At 41.1% G+C, this 21,783-nt stretch overlaps 1 protein-coding gene across 1 annotated transcript in view; it reads left to right on the top strand.

Annotated features, from left to right (window-relative positions):
* wdr27 (WD repeat domain 27) overlaps positions 1-20,918 on the top strand; it is a gene marked incomplete at its 3' end in the record, with an annotated part of 142,506 nt that extends 121,588 nt beyond the window's left edge. Inside the window, exons 24-25 of the mRNA XM_084076195.1 lie at positions 14,597-14,726; positions 20,809-20,918. Of these exons, the coding sequence (XP_083932321.1) occupies positions 14,597-14,726; positions 20,809-20,918 (240 nt within the window). The remainder of the gene's footprint in view (positions 1-14,596; positions 14,727-20,808) is intronic.
* Positions 20,919-21,783: the final 865 nt, after the last annotated feature.

Below are 21,783 nucleotides of genomic sequence, written 5' to 3'. Positions count from 1 at the left end.
AGTCACAATTATTGTGTATATTTAGTTAAAATAACAAAAACTAGGGTTGTCCCATATTATCGGCCCATATTAGCATAAAAATCACACCCTGTGTGAAGGAAGCGGTGCCTGCTTCTTTGCCGTGCTCAAATATACGGACGGACGGACACACACACACGGTCAAATGTGTGTGTGTGTGTGTGTGTGTGTGTGTTGAAGTGGCGCATATGTTGCTTCTTTGCCGTGCTCAAATATACGGACGGACGGACACACACACGCGGTCAAATGTAGAGCGGCTGGCACCGCTAAAAATGTAATATCTTATAATATCTGTATCGGTTTAATACCGAGCTGACGCTCGTTAATGTTATGGCATCAAGACAATTATGCTTCTGCACTGTCCTATAGGCTTCTGCACTGTCTGTCCTATAGGCTTCTGCACTGTCCTATAGGCTTCTGCACTGTCCTATAGGCTTCTGCACTGTCCTATAGGCTTCTGCACTGTCCTATAGGCTTCTGCACTGTCCTATAGGCTTCTGCACTGTCCTATAGGCTTCTGCACTGTCCTATAGGCTTCTGCACTGTCTGTCCTATAGGCTTCTGCACTGTCCTATAGGCTTCTGCACTGTCCTATAGGCTTCTGCACTGTCCTATAGGCTTCTGCACTGTCCTATAGGCCAACATCTAATCTAAAATTAGTGGGACTCATTCAAATGACCACCAGTGACTCACTTCATTGAAAACCTAACATATTATATTGATATTATAGCTATTTCATTTCATTAGATATGTAGATATGTTGCATATATCGGTATCGGTTGATATCGGAAATTAGGAGTTGGACAATATCGGAATATGGGATATCGGCAAAGAAGTCAGTATGGAACATCTCTAACACAAAGTCAGTGTAATGGCCTGCATACAATCCACTCAGCCTATTGGTTCTTTGAATAAGAAACTGATTTTCAGAATTTCTGACGGAAAAGAAAGTTATAGCTATAATATAAAACTACAAAGCCGTGTCCCAAAAAAATAAAGGCATTTCTAATAACTGTCAGCACATTTTCAGGAGAGAGAGACAGAGACATCCTGACACTTTCCCTCAAGTACATTTGCGATTGATGTGTTGAAGTTAGTGCAGGAGTGTGACCGTTCCCTGACACCAGCAGCTGTCTGCAGAAACTCTCTGACTGGTCCAGCTCCATAAAGACTGAATCATCCCCATGGCTTTCAATGTCTAGTGCTACTCTAGCCCCTGTGTGTGTGTGTGTGTGTGTGTGTGTGTGTGTGTGTGTGTGTGTGTGTGTGTGTGTGTGTGTGTGTGTGTGTGTGTGTGTGTGTGTGTGTGTGTGTGTGTGTGTGTGTGTGTGTGTGTGTGTGTGTGTGTGTGTGTGTGTGTGTGTGTGTGTGCGCGTGCGCATCAACCACTCTATTCGCAGGCGGGAGCAATAAACGCAGCTGTCGTGCCATCAGCCCCTCTTCTTCTTCTGCTTCGTTTCATTGGTGACTATTTGTCGTTTAACAAGGTTCTTGGCACACGTTGATCCTTGTCTCTTTTTTCATTATTTGATTTGTTATCCTCCCGCCCCCACCCCCCCTCCCTTGGCTGATCCCAGTGGGCAGAGCATTTTTTCCTCATGGGGCCCAGACAGCAAACACAGAGCTGGGCTCTGTTTGTCCTGTTCCAGAATGTCACATAGGAGTGAGAGACAGACTGAGCTGGGACAAACTCTACCGGCCTGTCTGCAACATGACAGCTAGGACAGCTTGGCAAGGAACAGGAAGTGATGGCGGAAAGAGTCGGGACCCGACTGCAAACCCAAGACCAAAATAGCAAGACGTGCCATCTCCGGTTTATACTTCCTGTGTCTGCGTGAAGTAAGCTGACGCCTTTTTTAGGAGACCGTAAGCAGGTTGTAGGTTCAATCCAATAGGACGTGAACACAGCTTCTGAACCATTCTTTATTATTATTATTATTATTATTATTATTATTTTAATTATTATTACCCTTATTATTATTATTATTATTATTATTATTATTATTATTACAGCTTCTGAACCATTCTTTAGCTCCATGGTGACTGAACTAAATATCGGACCTGATCATCACAAGACACGCATTGTTCCCAAGATTCTAGATTCTAAAATGTCTTTTATCAGAGAGACAAATCAGGAGAAAATCTACTTTATTATTGGCCTTTCTCTGTCACAGCAACACACTCTGGCGGGATCTAGCACCAGTAAACATAGGACGTTCGCGAGATTTGCCGTCAGACGCCGGCGCCCACTTAGTCGACCATTTTGTCTCCTAATGGGAATGGTGTATCTTTCTAAATGAACCATCTTGGTGCTGGTTTCTACTGTATGGAGGAGATTCACACAGGAAGACGGCTGTCTCTCAGTCACTTGGTGGTTATAGTTTATCATATTATCTTACAGGGCACTAAGAGCAGCCTTTTACTTCACCTTGAGTGACAACAGTGTTTCAGCAATGTCTAGAGCAGTGCTTCTCAAACTTTTTCATGTCAAGGACCCCCAAATTGACACTTATTAGCCCACGGACCCCCCATTTGAAAAGATATGCCAGGGGGACCCCCATAAGAGAAGATTTTTAAGGCTCTAGCAGTGATTCTCAACCATTTACATTTCAAGGACCCCCAGTTTAACATGCATTAGGCTACGGACCCCCATTTAATGGCATTTCTATCTCTGGGACCCCAATTTATATTGTAAAATCAAGGTTAATTTATTCCATTGGTTCCATTTGTACACTCTCTGAGTTACAAACCCATAAGGGTTCATTTGGTTCCTAACTATCATTTAGCTGGGGACCCCCTGGAACTCCCTCAAGGACCCCTGGGGGTCCCTGGACCCCACTTTGAGAACCAATGGTCTATACTACCGTATACTTCAAATATGTTCAAATATGTTTTAAATAATATTTAGATCATATTATGTTCTAAATATTGTTTATAAATCATGAGTGGTTCGTAATTGCCGTGTTACGACACATTGTGAGCTTGTAGATCGGCTACTATAGGTTAATGGCAATGGCTTAAAATCCAGCGAATGCATCCTATTCATGTGGGCCGTCGTTGTTGTCAAACCTTCAGGAACATTCCCTGTACGTTTTGCCCTCCAGAGTTTTCCAAGGTGCATTCCAAGCACACCTCCTGGAGAAGGAAGGCACGTGGAATGCTGTGCGTCTGATCATATCTGCATTCCTCTGTCTCTCTTTCCTTCCATTCACCCAGATGGTTCTGTCTACGGCCTTTTATAAATGGGATCTACCTTAAAGTCTGTCAGAGAGGCTGCGGGGCAAATGGATGGCCAGACAGGGAGTCTTAGACAGACGCAGAGGAAGAAAATGTCAAAGTTTCCACTTTTCAGTTGTTTGAATTGACTCAATTCAAACAACTCAATTAAATGACTGAAATGAATGATCGTGACAGAAACGATCTTTTTGACAATGTGCTCTATAAGGCTCAAAAGAGATAACATTTAAATATAAATAATACAAATACATTTAAAATAACATTTACCTCCCCTTGTGGTCTCCTGATAGATGTTTCTTCAGGCTTTTTCAGGCTACGTTTGTGACCTTTGTTGGCCAATCAAATCTGGATGTAACGTTTGTGACCTTTGTTGGCCAATCAAATCTGGATGTAACGTTTGTGACCTTTGTTGGCCAATCAAATCTGGATGTTACGCTTGTGACCTTTGTTGGCCAATCAAATCTGGATGTAACGTTTGTGACCTTTGTTGGCCAATCAAATCTGGATGTAACGCTTGTGAACTTTGTTGGCCAATCAAATCTGGATGTTACGTTTGTGACCTTTGTTGGCCAATCAAATCCGTATGTCACGTTTGTGACGCACACCCACTTGAACCCTAGTGCCCCTATTCTGGGGGCGAACATTCGGCCAAAAATCGCTGATCTACAATTTATTTTATTTTATTTAACCTTGATTTAACAAGTAAAAAAACACTTTGAGACTGAAGTCTCTTTTACGAGTGTGAACTGGCCAAGAGAAGAGGCAAATAAATGTTGCACAGCTCTGCCAGTAACAACAAATACAGGACCATAACAATGACAGACATATAACATCCATAAAAACAATACCCAACTACCTAGGAAGCTCAAGGAAAAACGGTACAATACAATCAATAAAAAGTTACCAATATAAAACTAAGAGCAACAACATTTGCTACACATCAAAGCAGGAGCACTGTCTGGGAAGTGTGCCCATGGCCATCCTTTTAAAACACACTAGAGGCAATGTGAGTCTGGTCTGCAGGTCATTCCACCACCAGGGCCCAAAATACTCCAGGCTTATTTTTCCAGCCTCAGATTGTGTTGGGGGTTCGACAACGACATAGCCAAGCATTTGATCTGAAGCTCACAAGCTCACAGCCTTCCCAACACGACAAGTTTCCAGCTTGTCGATCAGTTCTTTTTGCATGAGATATTGGGTGTAGACGGTAAAAAAGGATACGGCCTACTAAATGGGTTCAGTAACATGTTGGACATATCAGAGTACTGACATATCAGAGTACTGACATATCAGAGTGCTGACGTATCAGAGTACTGACGTATCAGAGTACTGACGTATCAGAGTACTGACATATCAGAGTACTGCCATATCAGAGTACTGCCATATCAGAGTGCTGACATATCAGAGTGCTGACATATCAGAGTACTGCCATATCAGAGTACTGCCATATCAGAGTGCTGACATATCAGAGTACTGCCATATCAGAGTACTGCCATATCAGAGTACTGACATATCAGAGTACTGACATATCAGAGTACTGACATATCAGAGTGCTGACATATCAGAGTACTGACGTATCAGAGTACTGACGTATCAGAGTACTGACATATCAGAGTACTGCCATATCAGAGTACTGCCATATCAGAGTGCTGACATATCAGAGTGCTGACATATCAGAGTACTGCCATATCAGAGTACTGCCATATCAGAGTGCTGACATATCAGAGTACTGCCATATCAGAGTACTGCCATATCAGAGTACTGACATATCAGAGTACTGACATATCAGAGTACTGACATATCAGAGTACTGCCCAACATGGACCTGATGAAGGTTCCTTCAGAGTGGAACATCCTGTTAATGTTCTGTTGTCATTAAGCAGAGAGTCTGTCTGTCAGACAGTTGTGTCTCCACAGCTCTTTTTTAAAATATTTATTTTGGGGCTTTTATTGTCTTTATTGACAGGAGATGTGCAGTGACATGCAGCAAAGGTGGCCGGGATCGATACTTGAACCCACGACACTCTGTCAGGCTACACTAAGCCTCCATAGTCCTTTTTTCCTTTCATAAATGAAAACCCTTTTTTTAGACTATTTTGCTATTTCAAAAAACCTACTAATATAAGTCTGTCTGTCTGTCTGTGAGGTTCAGACATATTTAACCAATGAAAAGTAGGAACAAAGTTGGGATCATTATTACTTTTACAGTGTATTACTATTACTATTACTATTATTACATTATTACTTTTACATTGGATGCATTGGAACTTTTTCCCATTTCCTAAAGTTTTAGACAGGGGTTCTCAAACCCCCTCAAGGGTCCTTGAGGGGGTTCCAGGGGGTCTCCAGCTACATTGTTGACTGTTAGGTAACCCAATAGACCCTTACAGGTCTGTGGCCTTAATGCAGTGGTTCTCAAAGTGGGGTCCGGGGCCCCACAGGTGTCCTTGCGGGGGAGGGGGGGTTCCAGAGGGTCCCCAGCATAATTAGTTAATATACAGTAGCATCACAATCATTTTAACTTTATATCTACTTTATGCTTAAGTCTTTATATGCTTCTGTGGGTCCCTGGCACAAAATATGTTTGAGATACTTTGACATGGAAAACGTTTGAGAACCTGACTGCTGGCCTATATTATATAATATTATATATATATAATATATAATATTATATATATATAATATATAATATTATATATATATAATGGCCTATTGCATATCCAACTGTCCTTAAAAATACAATTAAAAAACCTTTGAAAACCACTGGATTATTTGGGACATACAAGGTTTCCTGACAGACAGACTGTGGCGATATCCTTTGAGAAGACAAGACAAGACTGTCTACCTGTCTTCTACCCTGTCTGTCTACCTGTGTTCATACCAGTGTGTGTTCTCTCTCATCCACCATGTTAATAACTCACAGTGTTCAGCGCTTGGAGATCCAGCCCACATTGCAGACTTAATTGTTGCCGTCCTTCCACCCTTTGAACTGTTGATTTGTGATACTTTTTTCCATAGCGTTGAGCCAGAGAGACTGACAATAACTTATATGAAAACTTATGTAACATTAAGTGACTGTCTGGTCAAGTTCTAATTCTGATTTACCATCCCACTGTTCCCTTAAGTTAGTTTTTTATATACGAAAGGTTCTCTTTTACGAACAACAAAAACAAACAGCCAACGGCTACAAAAACAGAAAAGAAAGGATATTTAGCTATAACTATTTTTTATGTTTTATTTCTTTCTTTCTTTGTTGATTACATAGTTTGGAGAAGACAAAAAGATCATTTTGTGCCAAAATAAAACCATTTGCCAGAAGTTGAATAACATACAAGGAATGTTTGAGGAGGAACAGCAACTATATCAATAGCTGGTGGACTGTTAACCCCTTCAGACCCACTTTATCCATATTTTAGACTTTGGCTATTCAAAAATAGCAGATCTACAAGCTATTTGTGCAAATCTTTGAATATATATATATTTTTTAAGGGAACACGAACACCTTTAACTCAATCTTTGCTTCTGGGGGTCCCTGGAACACAACTTTTTCATGTCAAGGACCCCCAAAATTATATGTATTTGGCTGCAGAGCCCCATCTCAAAATATTTAGTTCCAGCCCCCCCCAAGAATATATATGGCCTTTATTCTATATAAATATATATATACTGTACTATATACTGTAAAAATATAGCTTTTATTCTATATAAATCGTATGTAAAAATATATAGCCTTTATTCTATATAAATCTATATATACTGTAATATATACTGTAAAAATATATAGCCTTTATTCTATATAAATATATATATATACTGTAATATATACTGTAAAAATATATAGCCTTTATTCTATATAAATATATATATACTGTAATATATACTGTAAAAATATATAGCCTTTATTCTATATAAATATATATATATATACTGTAATATATACTGTAAAAATATAGCTTTTATTCTATATAAATATATATACTGTAAAAATATATAGCCTTTATTCAAAGAGTTGCACACATTTTATTTTTATTTATTTTTTCAAATAGCAGACATACAAGTTCATAGCACGGCACTTGGTGCTGCACTATGAGCTTGTATATCTGCTATTTGTTAATAAAGTATAAAATATGACTCAAATGTAAAATGACACAGATGTGTTCCCGGTCTAAATGGGTTAAATAACCAAATGAACCCTCAGACACACTGAGTCACCAGCATGTGTTTGTCGGAGCATCGAAGGCAGTGGTGGAAAGTAACAAAGTACATTTACTCAAGTACTGTGCTTAGTTTTACTTTACTTGAGTATTTTGTTGCTGTCGGAGCAGAAACCTCTTATCTCCATATTTCAACTTGTATTTTTTTTCCCCGTAAATTAAACCCCCTACTTCACCAAAAATAGCAAATCTACAAGTTCACAACGTGGCACGAAGCGACGCGTTTTGAGCTTGTCGATCTGCTACTGTTATTCTTATTTTATTTTAATCCTGAAAAGTAACAGTTATTACATTATGAGGTAAAAGTAACAGTTATTACATTATGAGGTAAAAGTAACAGTTATTACATTATGAGGTAAAAGTAACAGTTATTACATTATGAGGTGAAAGTAACAGTTATTACATTATGAGGTAAAAGTAACAGTTATTACATTATGAGGTAAAAGTTATTACATTATGAGGTAAAAGTAACAGTTATTACATTATGAGGTAAAAGTAACAGTTATTACATTATGAGGTAAAAGTAACAGTTATTACATTATGAGGTAAAAGTAACAGTTATTACATTATGAGGTAAAAGTAACAGTTATTACATTATGAGGTTACCAGAGACAAAGACCATTTACATGTTTCAATACTTCTACTCCATTACATCTCAGAGCTTTTTACTCAACTACAATGATTTAAAAACATACAAAATGAGTTCTATGGATTTGTCCTCATGGAGACTTTGGATTCTTTAGTTTTTGTCTCATTCCTAAGACAATAATTTGATGACGACAGCGGTTCAAGTAGGAGACACAAAGAGTCTCCTTTGTGTCTCCTACCGGAACCGCTGCCTACCGGTCCGCTGGTCATCACATTATTGTTTTAGGAATGAGACCATGAATTAGAGTCTCCATGGTGACTAATCCATAGATAAAAAGTCATGTGGGGGGTGAACTATCCCTTTAAATGACTGAGTGGTGAGGGGGCCCAGCACGGCACCACGCTGCTTCTTACAGTGTATCAGCTCCCTATAAGCTCCCACCTTTGACCCAAGAGGTCACCCTAAACCCCCTAAACCCCCAGAGAGGTCACCCTAACCCCCCAGAGGTTGTAGAGGTGGAATGCCACTATATGGATCAGAAACACATTTTGTGTTTTCATCACCTTAGCTTCCTCTTATCTCCATTCTAGAGCAGTGGAACTCAAATCATTTCATGTCAAATGTATGAAGTATTTTCCCACAGAACCACATTTTGACATGTTGTGCCAGAAACCCCCATAAGAGACGATATATATATATATATATATATATATATATATATATATATATATATATATATATATATATATATACTGTAATGTATACTGTAATGGAACCCCCATAAGAGACGATTTGTCAACATCATTTTGTCAAAACAAAATTTTAAATCGCTTTGGCTTCTACAAGCTCACAACTTGTTGAGCTTATACTGTAGATGTTCTAAGTGTTTGAACTGTTTTGCCGGATGTTCATTTGTTACCTATAACTATCAACAATTTAGCTGCTGGGGACCCCACCTGGGGACCCCCTCAAGGACCCCTGGGAGTCCCAGGGGGGCCTCACTTTGACCAGAGAGATCTAGAGATATGCACCATGCTTTATGCGGAAGAGAGACTCTTTTGTGTGCCATGGGTATTACACTGGATCACTCCAGAGTCTAATGCCTTCAGGTGGATCACACTGGATCACTCCAGAGTCTAGTGCCTTCAGGTGGATCACACTGGATCACTCCAGAGTCTAATGCCTTCAGGTGGATCACACTGGATCACTCCAGAGTCTAATGCCTTCAGGTGGATCACACTGGATCACTCCAGAGTCTAATGCCTTCAGATGGATCACACTGGATCACTCCAGAGTCTAATGCCTTCAGATGGATCACACTGGATCACTCCAGAGTCTAATGCCTTCAGATGGATCACACTGGATCACTCCAGAGTCTAATGCCTTCAGATGGATCACACTGGATCACTCCAGAGTCTAATGCCTTCAGGTGGATCACACTGGATCACTCCAGAGTCTAATGCCTTCAGATGGATCACACTGGATCACCCCAGAGTCTAATGCCTTCAGATGGATCACACTGGATCACTCCAGAGTCTAATGCCTTCAGATGGATCACACTGGATCACTCCAGAGTCTAATGCCTTCAGATGGATCACACTGGATCACTCCAGAGTCTAATGCCTTCAGATGGATCACACTGGATCACTCCAGAGTCTAATGCCTTCAGATGGATCACACTGGATCACTCCAGAGTCTAATGCCTTCAGATGGATCACACTGGATCACTCCAGAGTCTAATGCCTTCAGGTGGATCACACTGGATCACTCCAGAGTCTAATGCCTTCAGATGGATCACACTTACCTCATAATGTAATAACCGTTAACCTAAAGAAAGAGCTCAACTTAAAGTTAACGGCAGACCTGGTAAAAAACGAGCTGTCAAATAATTTGGTTTGCGAGGCTTTTAAAACTACCACCCCACCCCCACAGTCTACCCACACAACCACTGTGTGTGTGTGTGTGTGTGTGTGTGTGTGTGTGTGTGTGTGTGTGTGTGTGTGTGTGTGTGTGTGTGTGTGTGTGTGTGTGTGTGTGTGTGTGTGTGTGTGTGTGTGTGTGTGTAAATTTACACACCGTAAAGGAAGCCTATTTTGTAGCGATTTCAAATCCGCCATCTTTCTATATCCGGTCCGAAATGCAAACTGAGATTAATGCTATTGGCTGAAACCGGAGCGAGGGCGGGTCTTCACTCGGTAGAACCAGTAGAAACCCTAGAAACATACCCTACTTTATCATTCATTTTTAAATAAATGGGACCATACTTTACCAAAACGTATATCATGGTGATTGAAAGAAGACTTTAAACTAGCTACTGGAAGCATATAGTATTTATGACAATGTTTATTAAGGTAATAAAATCAAGTGTAAAGTTCAGCCAAAAACCCATCCGCTTCAATAGAGCCTAATTGCTTCTGTAACCAGCAGCGGTGAAACAGAGAGACTACAGGCCATTCATATGAACTGTCACACTTCCTATGAAGCTTCAATTTACCAGCTGGATGCTGGCCCCTTGTTTCACCTGGTTGTCTTATTTTACACCTCATTGTATGATCATGTTGCTCTGATCTACAAGCTCACGTCAACGCAATGTATCCAGAGCTTGGACGAGCTTGCACGTGACCTTGCAGATATTACAAATATTTACATATATATATATATATATATATATATATATATATATATATATATATATATATATATATATATATATACATACATACATTACATACATACATACATACATACATACATACATTACATACATACATACATACATACATACATACATACATACACACACACACACACACACACACACACACACACACACACACACACACACACACACACACACACACACACACACACACACACACACACACACACACACACATACATACATTTTTGGAGAATGGGTTGCCAGGTTGAAAGAGTCTAAGTCAGTCCCCTGGTCCTGGCGTTCCTCACCCAGCTGGAAAAGCTCTCTGTGGTTTAGGGAAACGGGGGGACGGCCACCGAGGGGGGGTTAAATCAACCACCATGTAGCCGGCGTGCGTTTTGAGTCATCCCCAAAACCTCAGCCGCTGTGACTCCCTTTCCCAGCATGTTTGCTGTCCTGAAGGAGCTAGGAGGCATTTGTTCCATAAATAAGTCTTGTTATATGGAAGGTCTGTCATGGAAGGGCACTGAACTTTACGAGTGTGGTGAAGATTCAGGTTTAAGATGCACTATTTCATGATTTTCTAAAATTGCTGTTTCATCTTTTTCAAGCTTGTTAGATTTTAGGCTGTGAATGTGCAGAGTCAGACCTGTTGGGCTTCCAGGCTTTGCTCACACTGCAGGCAAATCCACTTTGTTTCTCAGACCCCATCTTTAGGACTGACTATCCACACTGTTATTTGCAAGTGATAGATAAGTATTCAGAAATGCTTGGTTTCCATGTGGTAAAGAGGCAACGTAGGAGTGAGTAAAGCTTAACTTATGCATTGTTGCACGACGATGTTGCTCACTGAAAATAACCGATGTACAAGCGACGTGTTGTGAGCTTGTACAGTAGGTTTCCTCTACCGAAATAGATCATGCTTCTCTAAATAAAACAGAATGAGGGTCATTCAAGCTACAATCATGCCAATATTTGACTATGGAGATATGTTACATATGCATGCCGCAGACAGTACTTTAAAGCCCTTTATCACTTGGCTTTATTTACAGGTGCAACTTTCAGAACTCAACAATGTACCTCAGTTCTGATTCACTAGTTTTTTTGCAGTTCAGAATTAATAAACCTGAAAATCAACAATCTGGACAGGCTGCCTGTCTGAACACAGCCTTAGCTAGTATGTGACTGGAGCCTTTTCTCTTCTTGTTCATCTGAGTGCATAAAATACCATAAGTTATGCCACTGAGTTATGGCCGTCCATCATGCATCCTAAAAACACCCGTTTCAGCCTAAAAGTCTGGATCTTAAATCCAGATGGAATCTCATTCCTATGGCTGCTGATTGGCTGCCTGAGTGTTGAGGTCATCCTCCGTCGCCCAGGTCTGGTGCACTGTCTGATGGGAAGAGATGACATCATGCTCCCTGTGTGTGTGTGTGTGTGTGTGTGTGTGTGTGTGTGTGTGTGTGTGTGTGTGTGTGTGTGTGTGTGTGTGTGTGTGTGTGTGTGTGTGTGTGTGTGTGTGTGTGTGTGTGTGTGTGTGTGTGTGTGTGTGCATGCGTGCTGTTGATTTTCAGTGGTGTAAAGTGACTAAGTACATTTACTCAAGTACTGTACTTTACAATTTTTAGGTATTTTGACTTTACTGGAGTATATGAGTGCTTTTTCCACCACTGTTGATTTTCATGAAGGTAAAGGAGCTAGCGGGGGTCATTTTTATTGGGCCTTATCTTTCTGTGAACTCTTGACTTTCCATGACTACCACTGGCCAAATCCCCAAGTCCCGCTGCTCATTAAAAAGAAAAGCAGTTATATAACCAGTTTGAATCCAGACATCTTCAGGTTTTTGCTGATATATGACAGGTGTGGAAAATCCAGAATGTTCTCCGTGGAGCACATTGTGGATCGAAGTCATTTCTGATGCTTTCCGTTTCTAAGCTTTTTAGGGAAGCGTGTGTGTGTGTGTGTGTGTGTGTGTGTGTGTGTGTGTGTGTGTGTGTGTGTGTGTGTGTGTGTGTGTGTGTGTGTGTGTGTGTGTGTGTGTGTGTGTGTGTGTGTGTGTGTGTGTGTGTGTGTGTGTGTGTGTGTGTGTGTGTGTGTGGTGTTGTGCAACTCATGTCTTCCACTTAATAATATAAGCTCTGACATCCTGACAGCGAGAGCAAAGGTTGATGAAGTTCCGGCCAAATCCCTGACTTTTTGACGGAGGCAAAGCTGAACATGACGTATTACGTAGTTTTCTTTACGACGTGTGTGTGTGTGTGTGTGTGTGTGTGTGTGTGTGTGTGTGTGTGTGTGTGTGTGTGTGTGTGTGTGTGTGTGTGTGTGTGTGTGTGTGTGTGTGTGTGTGTGTGTGTGTGTGTGTGTGTGTGTGTGTGTGTGTGTGTGTGTGTGTGTGTGTGTGTGTGTGCGTGCGTGCGTGCGTGCGTGCGTGCGTGCGTGCGTGCGTGCGTGCGGCCACTCACTCCCACAAACCACTGGACCGAGCAGGGCCAAGTTTCTTGGTCATGCTGCTGCCAGCAGGCTAAGAAAGTAAATCCCCCGAATATCTCTCTCATATGTTTTATACTTTTTGAAATATTTGACTTTTTATAGGAAGTCATTGGAGATCGGATTGGCCTTAAACATTGCCCAAATATGACTGACGTCATAGACTGGCCGTATGAAGTCCAGGATCCTCATGGAATCCATGGAGTTACCACTCAAGCACTTTTTTAAAATTATTTGGATGTGTTTTGACAATTTCCACCCATAATGACATGACCATGACAGGGACGGGGACCTCCAGGGGTCCTTGAAGAGTTTGAGTCTGTAACTTTGAGATAAATGGAACCAACTGGACCCGTGAGGGCATTCAAATAACACAGAGGATTTTATAGTGTAGATTTGGGGTTCTGTGATCTAGACCCATATCAAACTGGGGGTCCTTGAAATGAAAAAAGTTAAATCAGTGCTCAATAGCGAACTGATAATTAGCCGACTGGGGTCGGTTCTGTACTTGGTTCGTTCATTTTTCCCTCTAGTCTACACTAAAGCTCTTTGACGAAAATAGCCAATCTACAAGCTCACAACATGTGAATGTTCCTCTCAGAATAGGGAGGCTTAAAGGTCAATACGTCGGAATATTTTTTTGTTTTGAACAGGTTTTCCAAACTAGTTGGGACAGTCAGGAGGACATCTGGGGGGACAGTCAGGAGGACATCTGGGGGGACAGTCAGGAGGACATCTGGGGGGACAGTCAGGAGGACATCTGGGGGGACAGTCAGGAGGACATCTGGGGGGATGCAGGAGTTCTGAGGAAAAGTTCAGAGAAAGCCTATCAGAAGTTCTGAGTGACGTCAGTTTGTTGTTATATCACCTCCCTTTCAGAATACTTTGGAAGGAGCCTTAACCCTTTAAGACCGGAAACACATCTGTATCATTTCAACATTTCTTTGGCTATATTTTAATCTGGAAAAGTTGTGCAAATCTTTGAATATATGTTTTAAAGCGAACATTTTTTTTTTTTTAAGATATTTTTTGGGGGCTTTTATGCCTTTATTTGGACAGGACAGTAGGCTGACAGGAAATGGGGAGAGAGATGGGGGGGAGACATACAGCAAAGGTCATCGGGAACGGGAGTCGAACCCACGACACGCTGTCAAGCTGGATTATTATTTATTATTATTATATGTGGTATGCGCCTGGACCGCTAGGCCAGCGGACGCCCCTAAAGCAAACATTTTTAACTCCAATCTGTGCTTCTAAGAGTCCCTGGAACAACATATTTTGAGATGGGGGTCCGTGGCCAAATACACATCATTTTGGGGGTCCTTGACATGAAAAAGGGGTTCAAGTATATTTAATAAAAGCCCTTCTTATTCCTCTGTTCTCTTGTAGCTGCTGACTGGGACCCTGGATGGGGAGCTGAGAGTGTTTCATCCCAGCACTGGGACCAGTCTGTCTCCTGACACCAGCGCTGCTGGGCGTAGCGTCCTGGCTCCGTCAGAGAACCAGTGGTTCTCAACCTGTGGGCTGTGAGCATATTGCACATGGGCCGCCAAATCATTGGCAAAACACTATGATTTTAATGATGATATAATTCTTTTTAAAACAATAACGTAAAGCAAAAAGGTCATGGATTTCGTTTTTTTACAGGAACTTAAAGTAGTCTACGTTAGTTCCTCTGATCCAAGCCACAACTCAGTTGATTCATTGTCCATTAAAATGAATTATGCTCTGAAAAGGCCTGCCCACCGCATGCATTTTCAATCCAGAAAGGATTTTAATCCAGAAAGAATTAAACCACTTCCAACCACCTGGGCTAAGAGTTCCCTGTGGTCAAAGAGTACAATATAACCCAAAGTCTTTTTTATTTATTTATTTTGCCTATAGTTAACCTTGCAGGCAAGATTAAGAACTATAATTGTCATTTAAAACTGGCCTGGCAAAAGGCAAAGCCTCTTGAGGGAGAGAGGGAAGGGGGCTAAAATAATTAAATCTTAATAATAATAATATAAACTTTATTTATATAGCACTTTTCAAAAACAGGTTTACAAAGTGCTTAACAATACAAATACAATACATTTACAGGGAATATAAAAACAATTCAGTGATGGAAAATTTACAAACAAAGGAACCATACAAAAATAATAACATCAAAAAAGACTGAAAGCAGAGAAATAGCTGACTAATTCCTTCTAGGTAAAGGCCGTTCTAAAGTAATGGGTTTTTAAAAGGTTTTTAAAGGTGGGCACCGAGGTGGCCTGTCTAATATGCAGGGGGAGTTGGTTCCACAGAAATGGAGCCCTCGCAGCAAATGCCCTGTCACCTTCTGTCACAAGGTTTGTCTGGGGGGGGTCTAGTAAAAGTTTGTGTGCAGATCTGAGATTGCGGGTGGGTTTGTGGGGAGACAGGAGGTCAAAAATATAAATATATAAATATAAAATCTTGGCTTGCAAGATTGAGTCCAGAGTTCCAGTTTAGTTGATTGTAAAATTTCAATTGATTGCAATGTCTTAATGTCTTATTGCTCTGATTTGTTCTTAGTTTAATACTTACTGCCTCTGTTCCAGGGTGTTCAGGCAAACATTTGGACTGGACCACAGTAGAATGGCAGAGGGGGGTTTTGTGTTGTGTATTGAAAGCTGCTAAGAATATTGTGATATGGTTTATTTTGCAATAGGGTGCATACGTTATATTTATTTACCTAGGCATTGATATAGATGTCTAATGGAATGTGATGTGGGGTTTTAGATTAGTTTGAGGTTACCTGTAACATGGTAGAGCCCACACTTGATTGACTCAGCTGAGTATAAAATGCTACCAGACATAAACCCACTGTTTAGTGAACTATTAGGACATGGTGGATCTGCATTATATTACATTACAGGCATTTAGCACCATGACACCTTATGCTGCTGATGCCTTTATCCTTTTTGTAAAACATTGGTGAATAAACACTTTTTGGTTGCACTCTACCAGTGACTTATTGGGACAGTCCTAGTGTTGATTTTGATTCTGTTTTAGTCTTTTGAATCAAATTCCATTTAGTTTTAGTCCTCTGAAATGATTTACTGTTAGTCTAGTTTTAGTTGACTAAATATCATGAGATTATAGTCAACTGAATCTACAGTTGATTTAGTCGACTAAAATGTATGTTGGCGGTGCCTTGATGGCTTGATGCCTTTGTAATGGCTGGTTTTACACTTGGTTGCATGCAGAAAATAGCAGATCTACAAGCTCACAACTCGGCGCGACGCGTTGTGAGCTTGTAGATCTGCTATTTTCAGAGCGCAACACCGAGTGCAACCAAACATAAAATTACCTGTCTTTTAGTTCTACTGGATCTCTTCTCCACTAGATCCCTCACTAACATTTTAGTCTAGTTTTTATTTGTTGACAATGTATTTATACAATATATTTAGTCATAGTTTTTGTCACCATAGCTTAGTTTTTATTTAGTTTTTATTTAGTTTTTATTTAGTTTGTGAAAAATTAATCGACGAAAATGTTTGGTCATAGTTTTAGTCCTTTACAATTGTTCTTAGTTTGTTCTGTTTTTTTCAACAGCCATTGCATCATTGTATCTCTGCTATCCTGTCTGTTTACATAGCAGCCCCCCCACGCGTCTCCTCCTCAGCAGCAACACAACACAGTGACATCAACATGGGTGCAACCCCCCCACGGCTGCCAGATACACAATGCTACTGCTCCTCTCTCTGTGGCGGTGAGAGATACTGTCATTACCCAGCACTCACCACCATGTTGTTTCAGCGCTCCGTATGTTTAACCACTTAAACCCTATATACTTTGTTGACTGGAGTCCCCCAGGGGTCTGTACTAGGCCCCCCTAATATTTCCCCTCTACAATAGGTCAAATGTGTTATGTCCCGACTGTAAAAGACTATACCTACTGTAAGACTCTATAGTCTGTGATATGCCTTGTACCTGACTTAGAGAGTATAAAGGCATGAACCCTATAGTCAACAAGTGACTGACAGGGTCAAATATAATGTAAGTATTGCAAAGAAAACAATTAGTAAGTAACTAAGATACCAGGTAAACATCAAACCTAGACAACATGCTATCCAAATAACATATGTGAACAAGTAACCAATATGCAATATTATGATTAGCATCTATCAGAAAAGGGGCGGCAGTGGCTCAGGGGTAGAGAGGCCGGGTAGAGTGAACTGGAAACCGCAAAGTTCCCAGTTCGATCCCGGGCTGGGGGGCTCCCCCAGAGTTGGTGTCGAAGTGACCTTGAGCAAGATGCTGAACCCCTAATTGCTCCTGATGAGCAGGTTAGTGCCTTGCATGGTTTCCTCCGCCATCTGTGTGTGTGTGGGTGAGTGGGTGAGTGGGTGAATGGGTGAATGTAATGCACAATCTATGTAAAGCGCTTTGGATAAAAGCGTTATATAAATGCACCATTTACCATTTTGGGAACCAGGCACCGGCTTCGGATGCTGTCAATGCACTGAATGGGACATTATCACGTTTGATGGCTCGAGGCTCAGTATAAGTGTTTGGTCGTTATTCTGTGGGTTGATGAAAGTTGGGACAAACGCTCACCTCAAAACATGATTTACCATTCTGTGCCTGTCGGTACATAACTCTATCTATACATAACTCTATCTATACATAACTCTATATGTACATAACTCATTTATACATAACTATATATCGGTAAATAGTCGAGACTACACGGCAGACGGCACTGAGTCGACCCAAGCGAACTTCACAACGTTCATCACGGCAACTTGCTCGCTCGGTGGTGCCTCTCCTGGCTCAAGTTCACCTCACACGCGGTCCTAAACTATACTTTATACAAAACACCTACTGAGCCCCGTCAGTAGGTCAGTATGTCTTCATTAGACCAATCAATAGTAGATTAGTAGATTAGTAGAATAGTAGAATAGTAGATAGTAGATTAAACGTGATAATGTCCCATTCAGTGCATTGACAGCATCCCAAATGGGTGAGCCAGGAGGGAGAAGAAGAGTCCAGGATGTTTGGGGTGTTTTTTAGGGGAAAGGGAGAGACAGATGTCCTGTGTTATGAGGGGGGGGGGGTCCTGTGTTATGCTGGTCTAAGTGTGCAGGAAGGGATGGAGGTGTGAATCATGCCCTGAAGGCACATGTGTGCCATGCCGGTCCCTCCATTACAGAACACAGCCTCACCTGTGTTTTGAATTGGATGCAGGTTAACGAGGCAGGAAGCCAGAGAAGGGAAGGAAAACAAAAGGTGGGAGACGTGATCATTTGGGAGGTTGAAGACCTGAGTGTGCTGCTCAAGTTCAAGTTCAAGTTTATTATTATGTCCCAAACTGGGCAATTTGTGTTACAGCAGATAGTAAGAAACTCCAACCCACAGTAAACATAAATACACAAGACACACATAGACATAGACATAATCACAAGATCCAGATAATAATAGCTACTCATAGCTACCTCCTGCTGCTATTATTGATGGCACGAATGGAAGTAGGTACAAATGAAAATTTGTACCTATACTGCGGCCTTCTGTATCAGTCGTATGGGTTTGAGTGAGCGTTACCAGATGAAGGACTGAGATACATTTTAATGGTTCTTCTGCTACTCTCTTTGTACAATCCAAAAAGGAATTTCTTTTTTTTTTACTCTCATACCGCACAGAAGGCATGGATGTTTTACTTGGATTTCAGCCACTGAGGTTGGAATGTTACTACTGTATGTATATATTATATATATATATATATATTCACTGACAGGATGCCAGGTTTCAGCCTCAAACACACTAATATAAGATCTATATATAATATATAATAATATCTTATATAATATATAATAATATAAGATGATATAACATCCATTTGACCTATTTTAACTGAGCTTGAATTATTCAGTATAAATTTATACCAAGGCCAATTTAAACGCTGAGTTATCTCTGCTCAAAATCATCCACAAATTGTGACTGCCATATACTGTATGTGTGTATGTGTGTGTGTATATATATATATATATATATATACACACATACACACATACACACATACTGTAGGTCAGACAAAAACACAGCTGTGAACGTGTATGATTTATGCTGCACCGATTATGAGTATGTAAGAGAGGCGGGGCTGAACTTCAGTATAAGCGTGTGTTGCATAAGGATTTTAAGTCAGATCATGGCAGGTTTTCTTTGCTTTGTTGCGTGTATGTGTTGCTTATGAAGTAAAGATAGGTATGTACTGTACTGGCAGGGTGTCACTGTGTGTATGTGTTGTATCACTGTGTGTATGTGTTGCTTATGAAGTAAAGATAGGTATGTACTGTACTGGCAGGGTGTCACTGGGCTTTACTGTTCCTGTGAGCAGAGATGTTTTAGTAGAACAAAACATTGTCATAAATTGTCTGTGGAGTAAATTTATGTTGTCATATTCTTCCTCCATTTCCTCTGATGGACTGCTTGATGTTGCCCAAGTAATATGGTTGGTGTTTACTTACCCCCTGCCTTAGTGTCTTAGTGTCTTTATAGATAACAGGGTGAATGTACTGATGTCTGTTACTGTAAGACTTCAGTAAGCCATTAAGACCTGAGGCTGGTTCTACAAATGTCTTCTAAATCATACGTTTTTTTTCTTTCTATAGAGCACCGAAGTCTGATGTAATTTACACATCCTTTGTTTGTCTACCTGGTTCGCGGTTTTCCACCCCCATTCTGAATCCCCATAGACGTATTTAATATCACGTCAAATAAGAACTGTGTTCCAAAAATAAACAAATGACCCCGGCGGTTTGACTCATGGATATGAAGCATCAACTGACGGTGAGAAAACGCTAATGTTACTTTTGCCGAATTAGTTACATTTTCGCCAGAAATAGACTTTATCAAATATAACTATCTATCTGACTATCATAAACGATACAGAACCTCCTCCCTGACAATATCGCCAGGACAGTTTGTTTATTTTTGGACCACAATTCTTGAGACGATTCTATGATGACCCAATGTTATTCTCCATAGAGAAATGACTTTACGAACCTGGGGATGAACGAGTGACGTCAGGACTTCTGTACTCTATATCAGTGGTTATAAACTTTTTCATGTCAAGGACCCCCAAAATTAAATGAATTTGGCCGCAGACCCCCATAGCAAAATGTTTTGCTCCAGGGACCCCCCAGAAGCAAAGATTTGAGTTAAAAATGTTTGCTTAAGAAAATATATACATTCAAAGATTTTCACGATTTTTCAAAATAGCAGATCTACAAGCTCATAGCCTGACACTCAGTGCTGCACTATGAGCTTGTAGATCTGCTATTTTTGAATAGCCAAAGTATAAAATAATGGTTTAAGTGCTTACACAGATGGTTTTAATGTGTTAAGCACTTCTAAAACGTCTTAAACCATATATACTTCCTTGACCGGGATCCCCCAGAGCTCTATATTAGGCCCCCATACTATTATTTTTTCCCTCTACACCATATCTCCGTATCTTTGCCGAAAATAGCAGATCTGCAAGCTCACAAAGCCTCAAAAACGGAATGGTAGCGCCAGAACAGGGACGCTAGGGTTCATGTGGTTACGTTGCTATAGGTCATGTGACCACACTCCTCTCACACTGGTCTCATCAGCAAAGAATCATGATGAGAAACAACAACCACACCCATACATCACAGACCACACCCATACATCACAGACCACACCCATACATCACAGACTGAGTGGTGCAGGGCTTAACTAGAGACTCGCTGGTCATTCAACTCGACTGAGGAAAGATTGATTGAGAACATTGTCTGGCTCCAAAGTTGTTGGTGTTCTGGGACCAGGGCCGCATTAACCCTTCGTGGTGCCCCCCGGGACTGTTTTGTCAGCCGGGGGGGGGGAGTTGCTGCGCGAAAAAAAAAATGACGCTTCGCTGGCACGTTTCACCGTTTTAGCGCTCCTTCAGCTGCCGCTGCTTCTAAATGTCAGCGTTTTTTGGCGATACTTTCTCCCCGCCGTTTGGTGCCCCCCCCCCAAGGTTGGTGCCATGTGCTTCAGCACCTAAAGCCCTTCCCTTAATCCTGCACTGGTGTTTGATGTTGATGTTTTATCTAAAATACAACCCAGATAGGTATAATCTCTTCTTTCCTTGTGATAACATTGTCACCCACTCTGATCATAAAGTCTGTGGCCTTATACTGAGGTTAATGAATAGAGTAAACAGGGGCCTCCCCATCTAACAGGGGCATCCCCATCTATCTGGCTCTTCAGTAAACAGAAATACATGGAGTTGCATGTGAAGATTGAAGTTGTTCCCTTGGACCTCTATAAGTTTAGAGTGCTGTGTTTTGATCAGAGTCTATGGATGCAGACATCTCAACATGGATCCCTGTCTTAAGTAATCCAGGGGATTCCTTGGATACCCCAGAGGGGGACCTGACCTCTGTAATGGGTTCAGATCTGTTATGGTTCAGCCCCCTCTCCACCCCCCCCCCCCCCCCCTCCCCTTCATGAACAAGATCTATGCCCCAACGTATCTATACATCATGAGGCGCGTGTCTCCTCATGACTCCCAGAAGATTTAGTGGTGAAGATTTATGCTCTTTTGTTTTACATGCAGGCCT

Source organism: Gymnoscopelus microlampas (assembly GCF_963454915.1).
Source record: "Gymnoscopelus microlampas genome assembly, chromosome: 13".
Lineage (NCBI taxonomy): Eukaryota > Metazoa > Chordata > Actinopteri > Myctophiformes > Myctophidae > Gymnoscopelus > Gymnoscopelus microlampas.
The sequence above is the reverse complement of the archived record's forward strand: the minus strand, read 5'-3'. Positions and strand labels throughout refer to the sequence as shown.